At 48.8% G+C, this 19,206-nt stretch overlaps 3 protein-coding genes across 4 annotated transcripts in view; 1 reads left to right on the top strand and 2 right to left on the bottom strand.

Moving 5' to 3' along the window:
• Duox1 (dual oxidase 1) overlaps positions 1-3,787 on the bottom strand; it is a 33,929-nt gene extending 30,142 nt beyond the window's left edge. The window contains exons 1-2 of the mRNA XM_074065868.1: positions 3,672-3,787; positions 1,852-1,958 (exon numbers count right to left, since the gene is read on the bottom strand). Of these exons, the coding sequence (XP_073921969.1) occupies positions 1,852-1,909 (58 nt within the window). The 5' untranslated portion in view covers positions 1,910-1,958; positions 3,672-3,787. The remainder of the gene's footprint in view (positions 1-1,851; positions 1,959-3,671) is intronic.
• Positions 3,788-3,838: 51 nt separating this feature from the next.
• Duoxa1 (dual oxidase maturation factor 1) lies at positions 3,839-14,740 on the top strand. Of its 2 annotated transcripts, none has more exons than XM_020173515.2 (8): positions 3,839-3,912; positions 4,556-4,729; positions 10,950-11,125; positions 11,413-11,470; positions 12,109-12,243; positions 12,497-12,710; positions 12,978-13,195; positions 13,804-14,740. In XM_020173515.2, exons 3-8 carry the CDS (start codon positions 10,979-10,981, stop codon positions 14,055-14,057), a joined length of 1,026 nt encoding a protein of 341 aa, XP_020029104.1. In that variant the 5' UTR covers positions 3,839-3,912; positions 4,556-4,729; positions 10,950-10,978; the 3' UTR covers positions 14,058-14,740. The 2 variants fall into 2 exon arrangements, with proteins under 2 accessions (XP_020029104.1, XP_073912474.1); XM_074056373.1 differs by having other exon boundaries at positions 3,869-3,912; positions 4,552-4,729.
• A 504-nt stretch (positions 14,741-15,244) lies between these two features.
• Positions 15,245-18,561, bottom strand: Duoxa2 (dual oxidase maturation factor 2). The gene is made up of 6 exons (XM_020173505.2): positions 18,415-18,561; positions 17,389-17,446; positions 16,913-17,047; positions 16,413-16,626; positions 15,850-16,064; positions 15,245-15,506 (listed from the first exon to the last, which is right to left on the bottom strand). Exons 1-6 carry the CDS (start codon positions 18,559-18,561, stop codon positions 15,313-15,315), a joined length of 963 nt encoding a protein of 320 aa, XP_020029094.1. The 3' UTR covers positions 15,245-15,312.
• Between the last annotated feature and the right edge of the window lie 645 nt (positions 18,562-19,206).

Here is a 19,206-nt window from a genome sequence, read left to right as displayed (position 1 = left end):
AGGCAGGCTTGCAGAGAGCAGGCCCTGTAAGCCTGGCACTTGGGGCCATTGAAAGTGGACCCCCAGCATAGATGTCGGGGCATGGCGCAGAGGGAGAAACCAGAGCAAAGCATTGTAAAACTCAAGCCCACTCTTTAAGTCACTCAGTGGGAAGATATTACTACTAAAGTAGTGTAGCAGGATGCAGGGCCTGTGACAAATGGCCTCATGGAAAAGGGAGCTGGAGTGAAACAGTAGTGATAGGGAAGAGGATGCAGGGGCCTCTGCTCTCTCTCATGCTTCAGTTCCCTGGAACACAGCAGAACAAAAACCTTCTCCAGCCCTCAGACAACATACAGAGCAAGAGACAGCCACACCCCATACCTGGGAAGGACAAGTCATTCTGTGACCCATCACTGGGCAGGGGCAGTGTAGAGAGGAGCTTGGCCCTCCTAGGCTGAGTAGAGCCCAGGGGAGGGGTGTGGCACTGCTACTGTGGTCTTTTTCCCAGTTTCTTGGGTGAGATCAGGGCTGCACTGGTCATGTGGATGACCTCGTTCTTTCCCCCTTTGGGATATCTTGTCCCAAAAGATATTTTGCTCTAAAAGATATTGTGCTGCAGAAACTAGGATCTGAATGGAGCATTCTACTGTTGGGGGAAGAGCTGAGAAAGAGGGACAGAGGAGAGGGTCCAGATTCAGGTGTGGAGTGGGTGTCTTTCTGGTCAGTATAGATCAGATAACCAGCCAATTCTTTTCTTCAAATAGAAGGCTCCCTTTCTGCTCACCTCAGAGAATAGAAGGAAGAAAAGGACTCTTTTATCAGCCAGAGGGAGACCCATTCCTCAATCGTCCTCAGACTAAGGATGGGGTTTCCAAGCTCCTTCCTGTCCATATGTTCATGCAAGGCACACATACATGTTCACCAGGGGAGTCAGGGAGGGGAATGAGTTAGGTCCTGATGTTTGAGCAAAGAACCTGTCTAAGGATCTAGAACTTTGGGCAGGAACTAGAACAGCCACATACAGTGATCTCTAAAATAAGAAGAACTTGGGGCAGAACAAGGAAAGAGTTTGGGAGCGACAGTACAGAAAGAGTATATCTTAGGAATAAGAGGCAAGAGCTGGGAGAAAAGGAAACCCCAAGGTCAAAGAAAGAAGAGGGCTGGAAGGAACTCAAATGTGAGCAGCTCTAACAAGGGAGAACTGCAGAGGCCATGTCATCACGTTGTCACTTCCAGCCAGGACAGATCATTCCACAAGTTTTTTCTATCTCCTGTTTTGCATCTGCCATCCCTGATGATCACACCCTTGCTCTTTTTCATCAACTTGTGGCACCTTAAACTCATTTCCCTCCTTAGAGACCCAGACTACAGGGAGATTCTAATAAGGAACTGAACAAAGCTGAAACTCTTCTGGATCATATGTTTTTGTTTGTTTGTTTGTTTAGATCCTATTATTTTAAAACATTGGTGATTCCTCTTCAGCTGTGGTCCAATCTGACCCCCAAACCCTTTATGGTCTTTGTGTGTCTCCTCAATCTTTTCCTATATCAAGTCAGGAGTACTTGCTTTATGAAAGAAGAGAGAAGAGAAGAAAGAGGAGAGAGAAAGGGCCTCCACACTAGAAGGAATTAAATGCCAAATGCTGACACAATAGCTGACTCCCTAATTCTGTGTATTTGGGAATAATTTTCATTCTGTTATCCATCCATTTATTTAATAGTTAGAAATGAGCATCTACCATGTACCGGGCATTGTATCAGGTAGGGACTGAGGATATAGAGATTTATATAACACAGCTGTTGTCCTTGGGGGAGCCCAGATATTTGCTCCTCTACACCTAGCCATACTTCTCCTCAAATCTGTACTCACCTGTGGGAGTCCATGACCCAACCAGGATGGTCCATGCCAAAGTCAGGTGAATGCCCATGATGAAAATAATAAGGAGTCAGGTGCTAGACTACCCCAAAATTAAGACCCTAGAAAAAGAGAAGAGAAAGAGAATGAGTTCCAGTTATTCAGGGGAATCAGACCAAGGCCTCTGCAGGTCCTTATGAATCGAGGCCAGGCTAGAGTAGGAAGCACAAACAAGAGACTCACTCTATCCTGAGATTCATCCAACAAATACTTGATGGGCACCTACTGTATATAGACACTGACTGAGGCACTGAAGATTAAGTGATGAATGAAGTAATTGCCTTCATGGACCTTAGCTTCTGATTGGCTGGAAAACCTTGCTTTGGCCCAGCTGCCTGCAGAGTGTGTTTGTTGGTCAGAGCCTGGCTTGGGGACCAGGACACTGGGATGAGGTCTTAATGCTGCTATGGGATCTGAGGCAAACTACTTAACTGATTGGATCCTTACTTGTCCTCTTCCACTGATGGGAATAAATATGTCTGAACTATTTACTTCCCAGTGTGGTTGCCAGAATCAGATGTTAGAATGCTTTTCAAAGCAAGAAAAGTGACAGATGTTAGGCAAATGCAATAGAGAGAAAGTAGGCTGGAACTTGGCTCCTCTGGGTGGACTCAGTAGGGGTGCTGGTCCAGCTACTCATGTTTTAGTGCTGGCTTCCTGTTCTCCCCCAACAGGCCAACAAACCATCCAGGGAGAACATGGAAACAGAGGCAGCAAAGGAACTCAGGCTGGGACCCCTGAATGATACAAGGAGGACCTAAGGCCAGTGAAGTCCTACAGGCACCTGTAGATTGGGAGTGAGATGGGAAAAGGAGGGGGTGGAGAGTGCTCAGGGAAAGCCCCATCTACTGCTAAACCTCAGGGCTCCTGAATAGGTTATCTAGTCAGAGGAAGTAACCTCATCCCCACTCCCCAGCTCCTACTAAATGAGTGAAAAAAACCTAGGCCCTGCCATAACTTAAAACTCAATATTCCATCTGCTGCATCATACAGTCTTCCAGATGCTGGTCTTTGATAATGTGTGAAGAGCTGGGCTCTGCAGAGTTGAAGCTGTAAGGCTGGATATGCTGAAGTGGCCACAGAGGTCCTTCACTAATCCTAATTGTCCTACCCCTTCCCTGTCCCATCATGTCTTCAAGATCTGGGCCCCAAACACAAAGGTACCACTCCACCCTAAGGACATGCAGTGGGTTTTCAAGCCAGGCTGTGGGGACAACCTGGACAGAAGAGTGAGTATACTTAATGACCACTTCTTGTGGGTGCTGTCCCTTAAGAATTTACACAAGGGCTTGGGTGCAGTACTTTTCCTACAACCTTGAAATGAAGGCACAATCCCAGGACAGAGCAGTGAACCCCAGGAAGTGGCAGAACCAGAGAGGAGACCACAGGCCTCTCTGGTTCTTGCCCTACATGGCCACTTTTCTTGCCTGAAGTCCTAGAATGTGGTCCCGGGACCCTAAGAGTCCAAAGACCCCTCCTGGCAAGCTGTGCCAGTACCAGGGGATTCTCTAGGCCCCACCAAACTAGGTCACCCAACATTCCCAGATCTGGAAGATTCCAGTCTCCCCAAACCTTGGTAGGGCAGAGAACAGGCCCTACCTAAGGGGCCCCTTTTAGCCTTAGGCTAAGATTGCAGGCACAGGGGGACTAGAATTACCCTTCTCTCAAAAAAGTGGCTGGATCTGGGGCTCCCTCCCCCCACTGTCCTACCCTTGGAGCTTCTTCCTCCAGAGCACCCACACCCGCGGACCAGGAGAGGCCCTCCTGGATCTGACCTTGGCTGCGACGTCCCCCCTGCCTGGTTCTGCGGATTGGCTCCGGCCTGGCTCGCGGCTGGGCCCGTGTAGCCGGCGCGGATCTGGCTGCCTCGCCAGTTCTGAGCCGGGGCAGGCGGGGCTGGGGAAGAAGAGGGGACGGCGCGCCCCGGCGCTAAGGCGGGGCAGGGCGGAGTGGGGCGGGATAGAAGCCCGCGCGCAGGGACCCGCGGAGGTGCTCGAAGGGACTGGGGCGCACAAGGTGAGACTGTGTGGGCTAGCAGGGCTCGAGTGGGAGTTGTCCCGTCGGTCCCCAAGGCTCAACTAGTGTGGCCATGTGGGTGGCGAAGAGGACAAATCTGCCGCTACAAATTGAATGGGGTTGAGGAGAGAGTGGAAGACCCGAGAGGGTTTGGGGAGGGAGGACTTTCCCCAAATCCTCCCCACACCGTCGGGTCAGGGCTCTAAAACCAAGGGGATCATCCGACGTCTGGCCACAGATCAGGCCTGGTGTCAAAGCTAGGCATTCCTCGGTCCCAAAACCCTAAGAGTCTGGGGGTTTCTGGCGGGACCTTGGGGGTCCCACCACCCCGCAAGCCCCGCCGCGCCATACGCGGAACTGCATCGCTATGTTTGAGCTGGAGCTGCCGGGGTTGCTGGACCCGGCGTGGGTGGGAGCAGAGAGAGAGGGGCTGGGGTTGGGGGAGAGATGGCTGCCAAGGGGTCAGACTCGGGATAGCAGATCCAACCCTACCCTGTCCGATGCCGCGGGTGCGAAGCAGCGCTGCAGAGCCTCGGGCGCGGACTGAGAAGGTTGGAAATTACTTGAAGCGGGGGCGGGGTGAGGAGGGGAAGCACCCCAGACCCGGTTTGTCCGGTCACAACCTGGTCCTTAATTGAGTTAGAAGAGCCGAGGTTGGAAGAGAGTCCCGCCGGGAGAAAGGGTGCGCGCTTTTGGTGACAGAACGTCTGGACTGGTTCCCTCCCTATTCCCACCCCGAGAGCGCTGCGCGTGAGGTCCCACAGGAAGAGGCGACCGGCGGGAGCTGCCACGCACGCACTATTTGGAATTGGAGAAGGTAGGGAAGTGGATGCCGGGGTCTGGATACAGCTGCTGGGGTTTGCGCGGTCTGGGTGGGTTCAGAGGAGGCCTTGAAATGCTGCTCCCGCACCGATCCCTAGAGGCGCACTTCTTGAGTTCACTCTCCAAATTCAGATCGGGTGGGAGTTCTGGAAGGCGAAAGTTTGGTAAGAAATTAAGGCAAACTTCATAAGGTCATAAAAAGTCACCTACTCTCTCTCAATTGGAGTCTGGATAGGTCGGATTGCCTAATTCCTCATCCCTGAGCTCCTTACCACATCATTCCTCACTGGGGAATCCTGTCCCAACCCACTTTTTTATAGATCTTGTTCTATTTCTCCACCTAATTCCTCCTTTAGTGCAAGAACACAGATCTACATCGCATTCACACACGAGCGCACCCCTTCCTAAAGAGGAAAAACTAAGACAGGAATTTCTGAAAGGGTCCCCTTAGCCAGCCAGAACTGTAAACTTTTAATGGAGGCTACCTGGAACAGAGAAATAACCCATCACGATCAGAGCGCTTGGCAATTTTAGGCCACTCTCCCTTGCTAGAGAATTGTACCCCTTACTCTGTGGGTTCAAACTACAAAAGAGGCCACAGAGAAATACCAAAGCACACAGAAGACTGGAGCTTGTACTAAGCTGAGTTTTCTTCAAGACTGTATCTTTGTATCTCGTATCTGCTATTTATATCAGTACACACTGTATATATACCAGTCACGGTGGTAAACTAGAGGATAAGTAGGTCAAGTTAATATTGACATGAGATTTTGTCAGATTAGAACCAATTCCATGGTCAGACCCTACTTGTCAAGCCAGAGAGAAAGATGGTCACCAGAGAAACACAAGCTTTGTAAGAAGAACAGGATTTCTGGGAATGTTTTATTTCAGATCCACCTCCTCATGAAGGCACCCTGCTAAAGAATGAAAACCAAATTATGATCAGGACCATAAAAATTAACTTTAAATTAGGCAATGCAGATTAAGGAAGACCTGAGTCTTGAAATTGAACCAGAAGAGATTAAGAAAGGCAAATTTTATTCACCAGCTGGTTGTTTTCTTTTGTAATAGGTTCTCACTAAGTAGACCAAGCTGGTCTCAAACTCTCATTCCTCCTGCCTCAGCCTCCTGAGTGCTGGGATTATAGGCCTGTACCACCACACCTGGCTCAGCAACTGCCTTTTTTACTTTAGTCATCTTTAATAAATATTTTGGAGAACTGGAAATAAGTTCTGTCATTCTGTACTTAAGATACAGAAAATCTTTTGTTAGTGTTACTTTGAAGCCTGTTAATAGAGATGAGCCATTCTTGTAAAATTTTTTATAACCTCTCATTAAAATACATGCAGGAATAATACTAAATACGTAATCCCAAACAAAATGTATTGCACTATTTGTTATTTTCTTAGATTGCAAATATTTGTTTTTGAAACTCCAGCATATAACATGGGTTCTTGCTATTAACAACTTTGTTTTATCTTCATATCTTATTAACCAAGATATTCTACTTTTTTAATGGCCCTTCCTCTTATAAACTTTCATAAAAAATATAATGGCTTCAGACTAGGTGTCATAAATAAAAATTATTACATCAAAACACATTGGCTTTAACATAAATGTCACTATCATATATTTTATAAAATAATTTCATTAACAAACTCTTAATTCCACATTTTCAGCCAGTATGTTTTATATTCAGTTAAACATGAACATTCATGCTTAGGCCTTTGCTGGTTTTGGAGACTTCAACTACTGCAAAAGCCTTTCTGAGAATTTTTTTTTTAAATCACTAACCATTGAGAGGGTTAGTTAAAGCCCTTCTTGCCTTGTTTTGGTGATACTTAATGTGAGAGCGCAGTATGGGCAATGACAGCAAATAGCTCCCTCTTGTGTAAGAAATCAAAAGCCAACCTGTGGGAAAAAATCATTCACATTCATTGATTTGATTCAGAGTTTAATTAGTATATGCTACATATGCAGGATGAAAAGATGCAAAGATTAAGTCCCTGCCCGCAAGGAGATTAGCATCTAATGGTAAGACAGATGTTCAGACAATTAGAGTACAGTGTAATTTTTGTGATCATGGAGATGTGCTCAAAATGCAGTTAGAATGCAGAGAGTAGGGAATGTTAACATTGGCCCAATTGCACCAGAGGAAACTTCACAGAAGAGGTAAAACACTGAGACTTGGAGTGTGAAAAGGCATTTGCCAAGGAAGCAGAGCATTCCAGGTCCAGGAAATAGCATATACAAAGTCAGAAAGCTAGAAAGAGCATGTCCAACTCATGGAGAGGCTAGTAGTTCAGTATGGCTATAGATTAGGCTGCACAAAGAAGGGAGATCGAGGCTGGAGATGGGGCTCAAGTGGTAGAGTGCCTGCCTAGCAAGTGGAAGGTCCTGAGTTCGAACCCAAGTACTGCCAAAAAAAAAGAAGAAGTAGAATGGAGACGGAGAGGTAAGGATGGATACCAGATCACAAAGCACTCTATTCTGTGACAGTAACATTAGATAGTACCCAGAACAAAGAAGTGAAATAGTTACATTTGCTTTTTAGAAAAATCATTTTGGTACCATGCAAGAGAAAATGAGTCTGAATTAGGGCGGAGACAGTAGGAAAGGAAATGCTAGGATAATTTCAAGAAATATTTGGGAGGTTAAGATGGTTCTGGTTCTGGCTTATTTGATTCATGAGTGGTGATACTGCCAAAGGGACAAAGAAAACAGAATAAAAATAGATTAAGGACAGTGAATTCCATTGGGGAATTTGAGGCATCAAAGGAACGTTCAAGAGAACATACCCATGATTTAGTGGGTCCTTTTGAGTTTGGTACCCAGCAAATTCATTGAGGACTATTAGCCATAGGAATGGATGATATGTCCAGGAAGCCTTCAATCATCTAAAAGACAAGAGTCAGGAGGGGATCCTGGGGATCATACACATTTAATATGGAGGAAGAACTGACAGAAGAGCCAAGATGGGAATGGCCAAAGGTAGGAGACCCAGAAGAACATGGGGTCAGGAGATATAAGAAGTAGAACTCTAAAGAAAGAAGGTGTGTTCTGCAGTATCCGATACCCCCAGAAAGTTCAAGAAGGATGGAAAGTGAGAATTTCCCTTTGGATTTCTTACTTAGTGACCCAATGTAAAAGGCAAGTATAGGAAAAGTTATATTGCAATGGGTTGAGGAGACAAGGTAGTGAAAAAACCAACATAGACCAGCTGTGAAAAAGAGAGAGCAGGATGGGCAGTAGCTGGAGGGGAACCAGAAGATTAAGAGAGATTTCTTTGCTCTGTGTTCGTGTGTGTGTGTATGTGTGTGTGTGTGTGTGTGTGTGTGTGTGTTGGGTGTTTTTGAGATAGGGTCTCACTTTTTGCCCAGGCTAGCCTTGAACTGTGATCCTCCTAATCTCTGCCTCCTGAATAGCTAGGATTACAGGTGTGAGCCACCAGTACCTGGCTTCTCTATGTTCTTAAGAAGAGAGAAATTTGAGAGAAGGAGATAGTAGAGAAAGAGAAGCTTGAAAGCATGAAGGGGCATGAGGATAAATGATGACAAAAGTAATGGAGAAGCAGATGGGAGTGGGGTAGAGCCCAGGACAATGGATTTGAAGAACTGGAGAGAAGAGAGACAGCTATTCCTCTGGGATGAGAGAGTTGAACATTTAAGAAGAAAGAAAAAACTTCATGTTAAAACTGAGACCAAAAAAACCAAAACAACAAAAAACCCTGAGACTCCAAGATTATGTGACTTACTCAAAAGAAAGGATTAAAAGTTAAAGCTTTAGAGCTAGGCATAGTGGTACATGCCTATAGTTCCAGCTACTCAAGAGAGGAAGATAGGAGAATCATGGTTCAAGACCAGTCCAGGCAAAAATATTAGCAAGATCCTATTTCAAAAATAAAGCTGGGCATGGTGGCAATGCCTGTAATTTCAGCTACTCAAAACAGAGGTAGCAGGATCATGGTTAGAGGCCAGTCCTAGGCAAAAGCATGAGATCCTATTTGGGAAAAAAAAAACTAAAGCAAAAAAATCACAGGGGACATGGTTCAAGTGGTACAGTCATTGACTAGCAATCACGAGACCTTAAATTCAAACCTCAGTATCTGTTTAGAAGAAAAGGTTAAAGCTATCTCTCTGTCTCTTTGCCTGACACCATGCTACCCCTCTGAAACAGTACAAAAGGTAACCAGCTTAGTAGAGTGGCATGTTGGGAGCTAAGATGAATTGTAGGGGAAGCTTGGTGCAGAACTAGAAGGAACCTGGTGATCATCATATTCAACTGCTGATGGGAAAAACACAGACCAGGAGACCTTCACCTGTCCAATGTTCTATTAGTGAAGAACTGCAACTAGACCCAGAACTGATTCCAGCCCAGGAGTCTATCCAGGAACGACTGGAGAAAGAGATAACAGAGCAATGAAAAGCTCCCTCTCCCCAACCTGGTAGCTTCACTGATCCCAGTAGTTTTCTTATCTGGGATAAGTTTTCTCATCAGTTTTCTTATCTGATCCCAGTAGTTTTCTTAGTACTTCACATACACAATCAATTTCATCCTCACACTAACCTTATGCAGGAGATATTATTATCTGCAATTTTCACTAAAACCAGGTCTCTGTAGAGGTCAAGTAAGTTGCAAGAAGCAGAGGCAAAATTCAAACCCTATGGAGCTGTTTAATGCTAAAGCTTATTCTTTCACCATATCGCTTAACAAGATGCTGTGTGAGCAGATTAAATTATGGAGCCTCTCTAGCTCTTTTCTTGTAGTAAAAAAAATAGTAAAGTTTATCAGGAAAAAAATTAGTATAACAGGATAAAAGTGGGGAGAAATGGAAAAAAGAGAGAACATTTCCTGCCCCCAATACAGGAAATGGGAGCAAAAACTCCCCCTATAGCCCTTTTTGAGAGAGGGTCTTGCTAACTTTTTTGCTCAGACTGGCCTTCAACCACAAGCCTCCTATCTCTACCACTTTCTTGAGTAGCTGGAATTACCGGCCTGAACCACCATGCCTGGCCCTAGCCTTAACTTTTAATCCTGTCCTTTGGACAAGTCATATAACCTTGGAGCCTCAGTTTTTGCTTTCTTCTGAAGTGTTCAACTTTCCCATCCCAAAGAAATTGGCATTTCTCTTCTTTCCAGTCCTCCTCAGCAAATTCAGTACAGATCACACTTAGCAAACTGAGCAGAACTTGGATCATTATTTCTAAGGTGCTTCTCTTTCTTTCACATTTTGACATCTCTGAAATTGGGGTGTGTCTTATCAACAGTGGCTGGCCCAGTTTAAATGGCAGTCCTTTTTTTTTTTTCTTGAAGGTACATGAAGTAATAGTGCATCTTGCAACCAATTCTGTCTGAGATCTAAGTAAATGTGGGAAGTTCAGGGGCCATTCCCCCAATATCCTGTCTACAAAGGAACAAACTAGAGTCAAACAAGCTCTGAGGTCAGGGGACAGGCAGAGAAAACCAAAACCAGTGTTCAAGCTGGAACATGGCCTGGGAATTTGAATCAAAGAGAAGGGACAGTGGGGTGAGGTATGCATTGGAAGGACACCTGGCCCCAGCACTGTGCCCACTGGAGGGCAGGTGCTCCTTCAGTACTTATTCAGGTGAACTCAAGCTTGGGTGTTCTGGATTCACCAGAACAAGAGCCAGGGTGCTTAAGAAAGTTGGCCAGGCTGATACGGGCCATGCCAGGTCTAGGAATCGGTCATCTGATGATGTAGTTGGGTTACATACTTAGCAGAGCTCTTTGGCCTTTTGCTCCTTTAGGGACTGAGGGGGAAAAAAAAACTAATCTTTTTGTACTTTATACCATCTTTTACCCTTATGGCTTCACTTGGTAGTAAATATCACTTTTTTTATGTTCTGTGATCTATCTGCTGTGCTGCAGGCGTGAGGGAAATAAAAGAGAATTATATTTCTTAAAACAATCCTAGAATAGTCAGAGAAGCCTCAAGGGTAATGATGGCACTGATTTAGGGCACCAGGGAGTTAAGAAGGAAGCATGGGGCAGCAGAGACTGATTGCCAAGTTCTTAATTCTGTCACAGTCAAAAGATGGGGCATGGATGTTTGAGGGGCAGTGGAGTGTAGGAAGACATTAAAAGGTAAGCTCCAGAGACAAGTGGCCTGTCTAGTGTACTCTTCACTGCATCTCTAGTACTAAGAATAATGCCTGATGACTAGAGGGCACTCAGTAAATGTCTATTGTTACAGCACCACCTCCCCTGCACACCCCTACCAAAATGGCTGCTTTTGGACACACATTTCCCTTCTATGCTGACCCCAAGCCAACCTTCCCAATGGACACCACCTTGTCTGTCATCATCACCATCTTTCTGACTGCATTGGTCACCTTTATCATCATTCTGCCCGGCATTCGAGGCAAGACGGTAAGAAACAAACCCAGCCCCCGAGACCCAAGCCCCAGAAAGACCTCAGCCTCACAGTGAGGGATCCAGACTGTCTATCACCAGACTCAGGAAAGGGACCCCAGTGCGTAGTCAGCACCCTAGCAGAGAGTTCCCCATTCATTGATCAAACAGTATGTGTAAACTACTTTGATCTAAATGGACAAAATGGCCTCGGTTGTAGAATCCCTGTCCCTCCCCAAGTGTGGAAAGAGGAAGGGTGGCCTCAGAAGGAGGATCTTACTAAACCCACCCACCCTGTGACTCAGAGGCTGTTCTGGCTGCTGCGGGTGGTGACCAGCTTATTCATCGGGGCTGTGATCCTAGGTGAGTGTCAAGCATACAGCTGACTTGGGCAACTGCCTCTGTCCCGTGAAGTCCCCTCACAGTGTGATCACCTCTCTTGTTTCCAACAGTGGCCAATGCTTCAGATGGGTTCCAGGCCCTGGCCACACATCTCTCTCACCCTTATCCCTTCACTCTTACCCTTGCCCAGAGAGGTGCAGGAAATCTTGCCGGGTTCATTTCCTCAACTTTCCTGACATTTTTATTTAGGTCATAGTGACTATAAACAGAAGGTCACTGGGGATAGGAGTGGAGAAAATTGGGGAGGGCTGCTTGCTTGACTTTGGTGATTAGGCAAAAAAGAAGAAATGAAAAGTCTGTGTGAAGCTAGCTGTTTCCATCATGATTTATGCTAATGCTTCCTCTCCCAGCTGCCTGAGTGACTGTCCTTAAGTGGGGTGCAGGGGAGGCATAAGCAGAGTGTGGGCTAGGGAAACCTTGGATTCTGACCCATTTATTCATCCCACAACAATGGTTGCCTGACTTACTGTGAGCCAGACCCTTGGCTAGTTTATGGGTAAACAATTATGACCAATAAAGACATGGAGTTCTTGAAGCTCTGCTAACCTAGTAAAGCCCAGACCTCCCTGAGTTCCCAAATATCCAACTCCCCACCCCAGCTGTGAATTTCAGTTCTGAGTGGTCTGTGGGTCAGGTCAGCACCAACACATCATACAAAGCCTTCAGTTCTGAGCGGATCAGTGCCAACGTGGGGCTGCAGGTCGGGCTTGGAGGAGTCAACATCACACTCACAGGTGAGAGAGGGCTGTGTGTGTCAGGGGGTGGGGGGAGAGAAGGCTCTGCTCTATGTCTGTGGCATCTATTTTGGTATGGTCCAAAGAACTGTAGCACTGGAGCTAGGAGAATGTGTGGGTGTTGGGGGTGATGGTCTTCTCTCAACTGGGATCAGATCTTAGCCTTCTGCCCAGTGTGAGAGAGCCTCTACCAGGGTGAATGCTTAATTCCAGCTCTGGGATCTAGGCTGAGCATGGCTGCCTTGTTCCCCAGGAATCCCAGTGCACCAACTGAATGAGACCATCAATTACAACGAAGAGTTCACCTGGCACTTGGGTGGGAACTATGCTGAGGAGTATACAAAAGCTCTGGAGAAAGGGCTTCCAGACCCCGTGCTCTACCTGGCAGAGAAGTTCACCCCTCGAAGCCCATGTGGTCTATACAACCAGTACCGCCTGGCAGGACACTATTCCTCAGCAATGCTGTGGTGAGCATGGGAAGGGGAGTGAGATGTTTCTGACCAGCTTAGAGTCAGGACCAGGGTTTCTACCATCTATCCCCCACTCCTGTGGGTATTCTGAGTGGCAGGGGTAGCATCAGTCACCATGGTACTTGGTTGGGAAGCCTATGAGCAGGAATCAATCCTTCCCATATTTGGGGCATCTTTGGATCCCCGGACCTCCACCTAGGTCACTCTAGCCTTGCCCAGCAGGAATAGGTACCAGGGCCCATCCTCACTGGATCCTGTCTCCAGGGTGGCATTCCTCTGCTGGCTGCTGGCCAATGTGATGCTGTCCATGCCTGTGCTGATCTACGGTGGTCACATGCTGCTGGCTGCTGGCATCTTCCAGTTGTTGGCACTGCTCTTCTTCTCCATGGCCACATCATTCAGCGCACACTGTCCCCTGCGCCTGGGCACTGCTGTGCTGCGTACTCACCATGGCCCTGCCTTCTGGATCACATTAACCACAGGTAAGACCTAACCCGAAAGAGAGCTACTGGAGGGCTCCGGGCCAGAAAGAGAGGGCCAGGAATTGTGATGTTGGTAGGGTTGAGGGTCTGCCTCTAGGAGCCAAGATGCCTTTGCTCTCTCTAAAGCCCCCTCCCTCTTATATCCTTCATCTCCCAATTTTCTCTCCCCAGTGCCACTTCCTCTCCTTCCTCATATGTGCATGCTCCCCTACATCTTCTGTCTCTGTAATGTCCCTCATCCCCTCTTTCTTTACCTAGCTCCTTCCCAAATCTTCCAGCTCCATGTCCCCACCCATTTCCCCCAACCCTTCTCAATGACCCATTCCTAAAACCCTCATGTGTCCCTGCCTCACACAGCCCTAAATTGTCCTGTCCTACAGTTTCATTCTCCTATCCCACTGTCTACTTTCATGTCCTTCCATGCCTCCTCTCCTGATTTTCAGAGCCCCCATTTCCCCAACTCCAGTCATATAATGCTATGCTAGTCACCTCTTTGAGCCCCAGTTGCCCTGAAGCAGGGACCTAGGCCTCCTTCAAAGTTGTTCTGATGCTTCTAGAAGATGTCCTTGGGAAGGTGTTACCAAGACACTTGTCGCCCTCATCTTCAGGACTGCTGTGTGTGCTGCTGGGCCTGGTCATGGTGGTGGCCCACAGGATGCAGCCCCATAGGCTGAAGGCTTTCTTCAATCAGAGTGCAGAGGACCTCACGCTGAAGTGGAGTCCTGAAGAAGGGGAACTCCTGAGCCCTCGCTACCGGTTCATGGCTGAGAGTCCTGAGCCTCAGGACATTCCTCTGTCAGAGACTTCCTCTGAGGTGTGCTGTAAGGAGAAGCACCCCAAAGATTCTGACTGTGCTCTATAACACTCCTTTCCTGGCAACCACCTGGATTTCCATTCTAGCTTCAGACCTCATTGGAGCTCCCATAAAACTACCAGAACTGCCCAGAGGCTAGGATTGAATTGTATCAGATCCCCGTCACCAATCTGTAGGCAGAGTGGGAAACGAAGGCTCTACCTATAGATGTTAAAACACACACACATATACACACACACACACAGAGAAAGAGAGAGAGAGAGAGAGAGAGAGAGAGAGAGAGAGAGAGAGAGAGAAAGGCCCTTAAGTGTTGAAGAGATGTTGAACTTGCCCATAAACCCTGTTGCCACTGTATAGCCAAGCAGGAAGCAGGAATGAACTTTATTTCTGCACAGCAACCCATGGTTCTGGATGTTTGGCTCTTCAAGGTGTCATTAGCCGAAACCCAAAGTCACTCCAATAAGGAATGTGTGGGAGGCAGGGTGTTACAGTGTGATTCCCTCTTTTCTTTTCTTTCTTTCTTTCTTTCTTTTTTTTTTTCTGGGCCCCTTTTCTTCTTCCTTGGCTTTCCTGGCTTAAGTGACCTCTTGGTCTGCATCAGAAGGAAGAGACCAAACATCTCGTCCCACCTCTCATATCGACCAGCTGTGCCACAGTTGAGCTTCAGTTTCCAAATATGCTCAGTAAGATTGTAGGACTTGCCAAAGACTTTTAAAAAAAGAAAAATCCCAGGATTTGTATTTTTATGCTTTGAGGACATTTACCTTGGCCCTAGACACTACCCCAAAAGCAGACAGTGGGACGAGCTAGTGAATGAACTGGAAAACCCTGTTCCTTCCCAGACCACTCAGCTGGGCCAGCAGAGGGGGGATCCGGGTAGGAGGGTGACCAGGCAGCCGGTCACTGAGACCTACCACCCAGCTAGGGTGGCTCAGGAAGACGCTGGCGCCGGTCGGCCTCACTAGAGGGCGCCCTCTCGCAGAGGCTTTCTGGGTTACTCAGGTTTTTCCAGAGAATCGGTTTTGCAACACCGCAAAGAATGCAGAGTAGCCCATCCAAGCTGTGTGTCTCCAATGAAGAAGAGGGATGTGTAAAAACAAACGGAGAAAAGTTTATTTACATATCACTCCTGGTGCAAGCGGCACGTCGGAGGCCACCCCTTTCCCTTGGCGAGACAGCTCAGTGTCCACCCCCCCACCCCCATCCTTGCCCCAAGAAGCTCTCCCCATGGACTCCAGGCGGGCACTGGCTTCAGGCCTGTGAAGAATCCAGGTGGGGGTAAGAGTCCAGAGCTGTGTTCTCTTCACAAGGCAGTGGTGATCTTTAAATCTGAGACCCCGAACTGCTTGTGCAGTGGGTTGCTGAGGATGACAGTTGAGAACCCATTTGTCTCGCTACTGTAGTCCTTGATGTTTAGATCCAGAAAGGAGCGAAGGGCGCTGGGCCAAGTATAGTGGAAAATCACCACCGCCCCTCCGAGGAGGAGGCTCAGGATGCCTGCATCGTAGGGCGGACAGAAAGGAGAGGAGGGTCAAAAATCGGCCTGCCCCTTTTCATCTGTGGGGCCAACTCCTCAAATTTCCTCCCCAAACACACACACACACAGAGCGCAGAAAGACCTCCGCTGTGGATTACATGATTCACGGATTCTCATGCTAACTGGAGCAAGACCCTGAACCCTTTGGAACCCCCTCTTCTCATTCGTAAAATGGGCGTAACAGTGCCTTCTGCCCTTTGAGAAAAGCAACTTACGGAACCCATTTTGTAAGCTGGAACGCGCACACCCGGTATAAATCCGTTTCCACCCCCAGCACCCGGTCCCCAGCCCCTTGATCCTCACCCGTTGCCAGTGTGACCCAAAAGGCGGCGCCGTAGTGAGGCGTGAGTGCAGCGGAGCCCAGGCGGAACTGGCAGAGCGGTACCGTGGAGATGGAGGCGAAGGCAAAGACCGAGAAAAGCGTGAAGGCGCTGGTGGTCAGGAGCGCCAGGCCTCCGTACAGCGGGGCGGGCATGCAGAGCAGCGCGTTGGCGATGATCCAGAAGCAGAACGCCACCCTGCGGGGGACCCAGCGGCCGGCAGTGAGCAGGATTCTCCCAGCGCACCAGAGTTCCCGCGCCTCGCTCGCTCGTGTCCCTATCCTCGCGTGAAAGCCCCAGCCTGGGGCCGCGGAGGCGCATGGGAATCCCAGAGGGAGAGTGGGCTCCCCAACTCTGGGCATGGCAGTCTCTCCAGATTTCGACCCTCTGTGCCGACCTGGAGACTTTCTGACCTGGGAAGATGTAATTCCAAAGCCTAGCGCGCCTAAGTGCAGCTGCAGCGCACTTCGGAGGCCTCCAACCTCTGGTTCCCACGCATCTCACCCCACCCCACACCCCACACCCCGCCTTCGCTCCAGCGCTCACCACAGCGTGGCGGCCGCGTAGTGTCCCGCCAGGTGGTACTTGTAGTACAGCCCGCAAGGACTGTCCGGTGTGAACTTCTCCGCCAGGTATAGCACTGGATCGGGCAGCCCCTTCTCCAGCGCATCCACGTACTCCTTTTTGTAATCCTCATCCAGACGCCAGGTGAACTGCTCATTGTAGTCAATCGTCTCGTTCAGCTGCTGAACTGGGGTTCCTGAAGGGAGCGGCGGGGTCATGGACTGTGCAAGGCCAGGGACCCGGAGGGCGGGGTCATGGGACTGAGCAAGGCCAGTCCAAACAGATTCAGACAGGGAAGGAAAGACGGGGGCGGGGTTGGGCCTGGGTTTGGTGGCGGTTGCAGAAACCGCAAAACCAAGAAGACCAAACTTTTTTTGTTTTGTTTTGTTTTGTTTTGAGCCGGAGGGATCTTCTGGCCACCCCCGCCAGGCACACTGAGAATCTCTCAGCCCCAGGGGTTCACTTTGCCCTTGACTTCTCACCTTTGAGTGTAATGTTAATGCCCACCAGCCCAACGTGCAGACCGACGTGGGCTTGAACTCGCTCCACACTGAAGGCTTTGTAGGATGTGTTGGTCCACACGCTACCCACGAACCACTCTCCACTGAAGTGCACAGCTGTGGGAAGATGCACACACAGTAGGGATGAGGTTTGGGAAGATGGAACCAGGAAAATGGTGATGGGAGTGGGACACTGAGAAGATGGGGGTCTAGAAGCCCAATGTAATTGCATGATAAGCGAAGAAGAGTAGGCACTAGAAGAGTGGGCATGGTGGTATATGCCTGCAATCCCAGCACTCTGGAGGCAGAGGCAGGAAGATAGGGAGTTCAAGGACAGCCTGGGCTATATAGTGAGACACTGTCTCAAAAATCAGACTAAACACTGGGCACAAGAAAGAGGTGCCCACCTCCTTTGTTACCCCCAGTTCCACTCCCCAGGGGCTGTACCACACACTCACCCACAATTTCTGCACCTATGAATAGACTGAGAAGAACTCTCACCAACCAGAACCAGCGCTGCAGAACAGACACTCAAGTCAGACCTGGGTACTGCCCAACCAGTCCCCAAGGCCTCCCATTACCCCTCTCCATTTCAGCCTTGGTGACATTCCTGGCCTTTTGAGACTGCTGACAGGTATGCTTTTCCTGAAAGTCTCTCTGGGCCACTAACATTTCTGTTTTCTGGTCTTGTGCTTCCACTTCCCCAGTTCCATTTCCAGGTCCACCCTGCCTGGCACTTTCCAGCCACTTTTACACCCCCAAGTGTCTGGCGCCTGGTCTCCACCCCATCTCCTAGCCCAGTCACTGCTTAGATGAGGCTCAGTGAGCCCAGAAGTACTAAGCAGGCAAGGGTCACCTCTCCCATAAGAGGGAGGCTGCATGGTAAAGTGGACAATTAGAGGAGATGGAAATTTAGATATTCTTAGTTGGGCCAGTTGCCTAGGAAACCAACAAAGATCAATGCAGAAAGAATGAGGGTCCTCTCATATTTGAAAAACACACAACCTAGATTCTGGGGGAGGAGTTTATGGAAATGCCCCTCAGTCTGCTACAACTTCAAATCCTGCCTGGAATCCCTGAGTCTTTAGAATGGGGCACCCATGCACATACACTGCAGCCCAACACAAAAGAGAGTCACAATAGTCTGAGCTGCTGGAGTCTGTCCTCTTGGCCAGAAGGTCATCACCCAGAGGACAGAATAGGAGTGAAGCTGCAATCCAGAAGAGGTGGGAGAACCTGGCAGCACAAGAAGTCTAGATTACTGGACTGGGTGCCCACTTTATGCTACAACTGGGTTTCCTTTCCAGGATGTCTTGGACCAGGAGCTCTCCCTGTCCTTGGGAAGAGATTCTTGCTCCACCAGACTTCTGAATTTGCTACTCCTGACCCTATGACTTGGAGATTCTTTCCAGGTCTGGAAAAGACATTCTGCCCATATCCTCCCCACCCCTACCCCTTGATCAAATCTTTTAGCGCCGTCTTACCGAGTGGCCACGGATCCCGGGCAAAATGAGCAGGAAGCTGGCAGCCACGGACAAGAATACCAGAATGACTATAAGCAGCGGGACGCTGAAGCCAGCGGCGTGCCGGGGCTGGGGGTAAAAAGGAAGCACGCCGTTCCACAGAGTCATGTTACAAGCGGGTTGAGCACTGCAAGCGGGAAGGCGAGCTGGGGCTGTTCGGACTGACTAGGTTGGTCAGTTCTGAACCCCGTGGCCCTGTCCTGAAACGCACTGGGTTAGCTAGCGAGCGGAATTATTTCTCACGAGCCGTGACCAGACACTTTCCTAGCTCTGCGAGTTTCACCTTGAGTTTGGAAGTCGCATGGGACCCAGACGCATTTTATAGGAGCATGGCATCCTGCCCCATTGGTGTCCTAGTCAGGCACAGGGTCCTAGAGGGAAGAGATTATGCAAATGAGGGGCGGAAGGCATTACGCCAAGGATAAAAGCCCCGCCTCCTTAGCAGAAGGGCGAGCCCCTGGTCCAGATATTCACATCTGCTGCAGGTCTGAACTGACACCTACACAGGGTCAAGAGGGAGGATCCAGGGTGAGAGTACAGCGGGGAAGGCTGAGGATCCGCAGAGCTGGGGGAGTGGAGTGGCCTCAGGAAGCAAACCAAAGAAACATTCCAAGAGAAAAGGAGACTTCCTTTTGAATCGGACCCCGAAGCCCTAAACCAGAGGTTGGACCAGAATTTGGGACCTAACCTTCCTAGCCCTTGCCCTTTATGCAAAGGCATTCCTCCCAGTTCATTAGCCCCTTTCCTTCACTA

This window comes from Castor canadensis, chromosome 2, assembly GCF_047511655.1.
Source record: "Castor canadensis chromosome 2, mCasCan1.hap1v2, whole genome shotgun sequence".
Taxonomy (NCBI): Eukaryota; Metazoa; Chordata; class Mammalia; order Rodentia; family Castoridae; genus Castor; species Castor canadensis.
The sequence above is the reverse complement of the archived record's forward strand: the minus strand, read 5'-3'. Positions and strand labels throughout refer to the sequence as shown.

Excerpts from the sequence above, each read along its gene's own strand:
- Duoxa1 (XM_020173515.2), top strand. The coding sequence starts at position 10,979 with ATGGCTGCTTTTGGACACACATTTCCCTTCTATGCTGACCCCAAGCCA. Across the intron at positions 11,126-11,412 it reads CCGGCATTCGAGGCAAGACG|AGGCTGTTCTGGCTGCTGCG; the intron begins GTAAGAAACAAA and ends CCTGTGACTCAG. Across the intron at positions 12,711-12,977 it reads TATTCCTCAGCAATGCTGTG|GGTGGCATTCCTCTGCTGGC; the intron begins GTGAGCATGGGA and ends TCCTGTCTCCAG.
- Duoxa2 (XM_020173505.2), bottom strand. The coding sequence starts at position 18,561 with ATGACTCTGTGGAACGGCGTGCTTCCTTTTTACCCCCAGCCCCGGCAC. Across the intron at positions 16,065-16,412 it reads TACGCGGCCGCCACGCTGTG|GGTGGCGTTCTGCTTCTGGA; the intron begins GTGAGCGCTGGA and ends GGTCCCCCGCAG. Across the intron at positions 15,507-15,849 it reads TTGGGTCACACTGGCAACGG|GCATCCTGAGCCTCCTCCTC; the intron begins GTGAGGATCAAG and ends CCTACGATGCAG.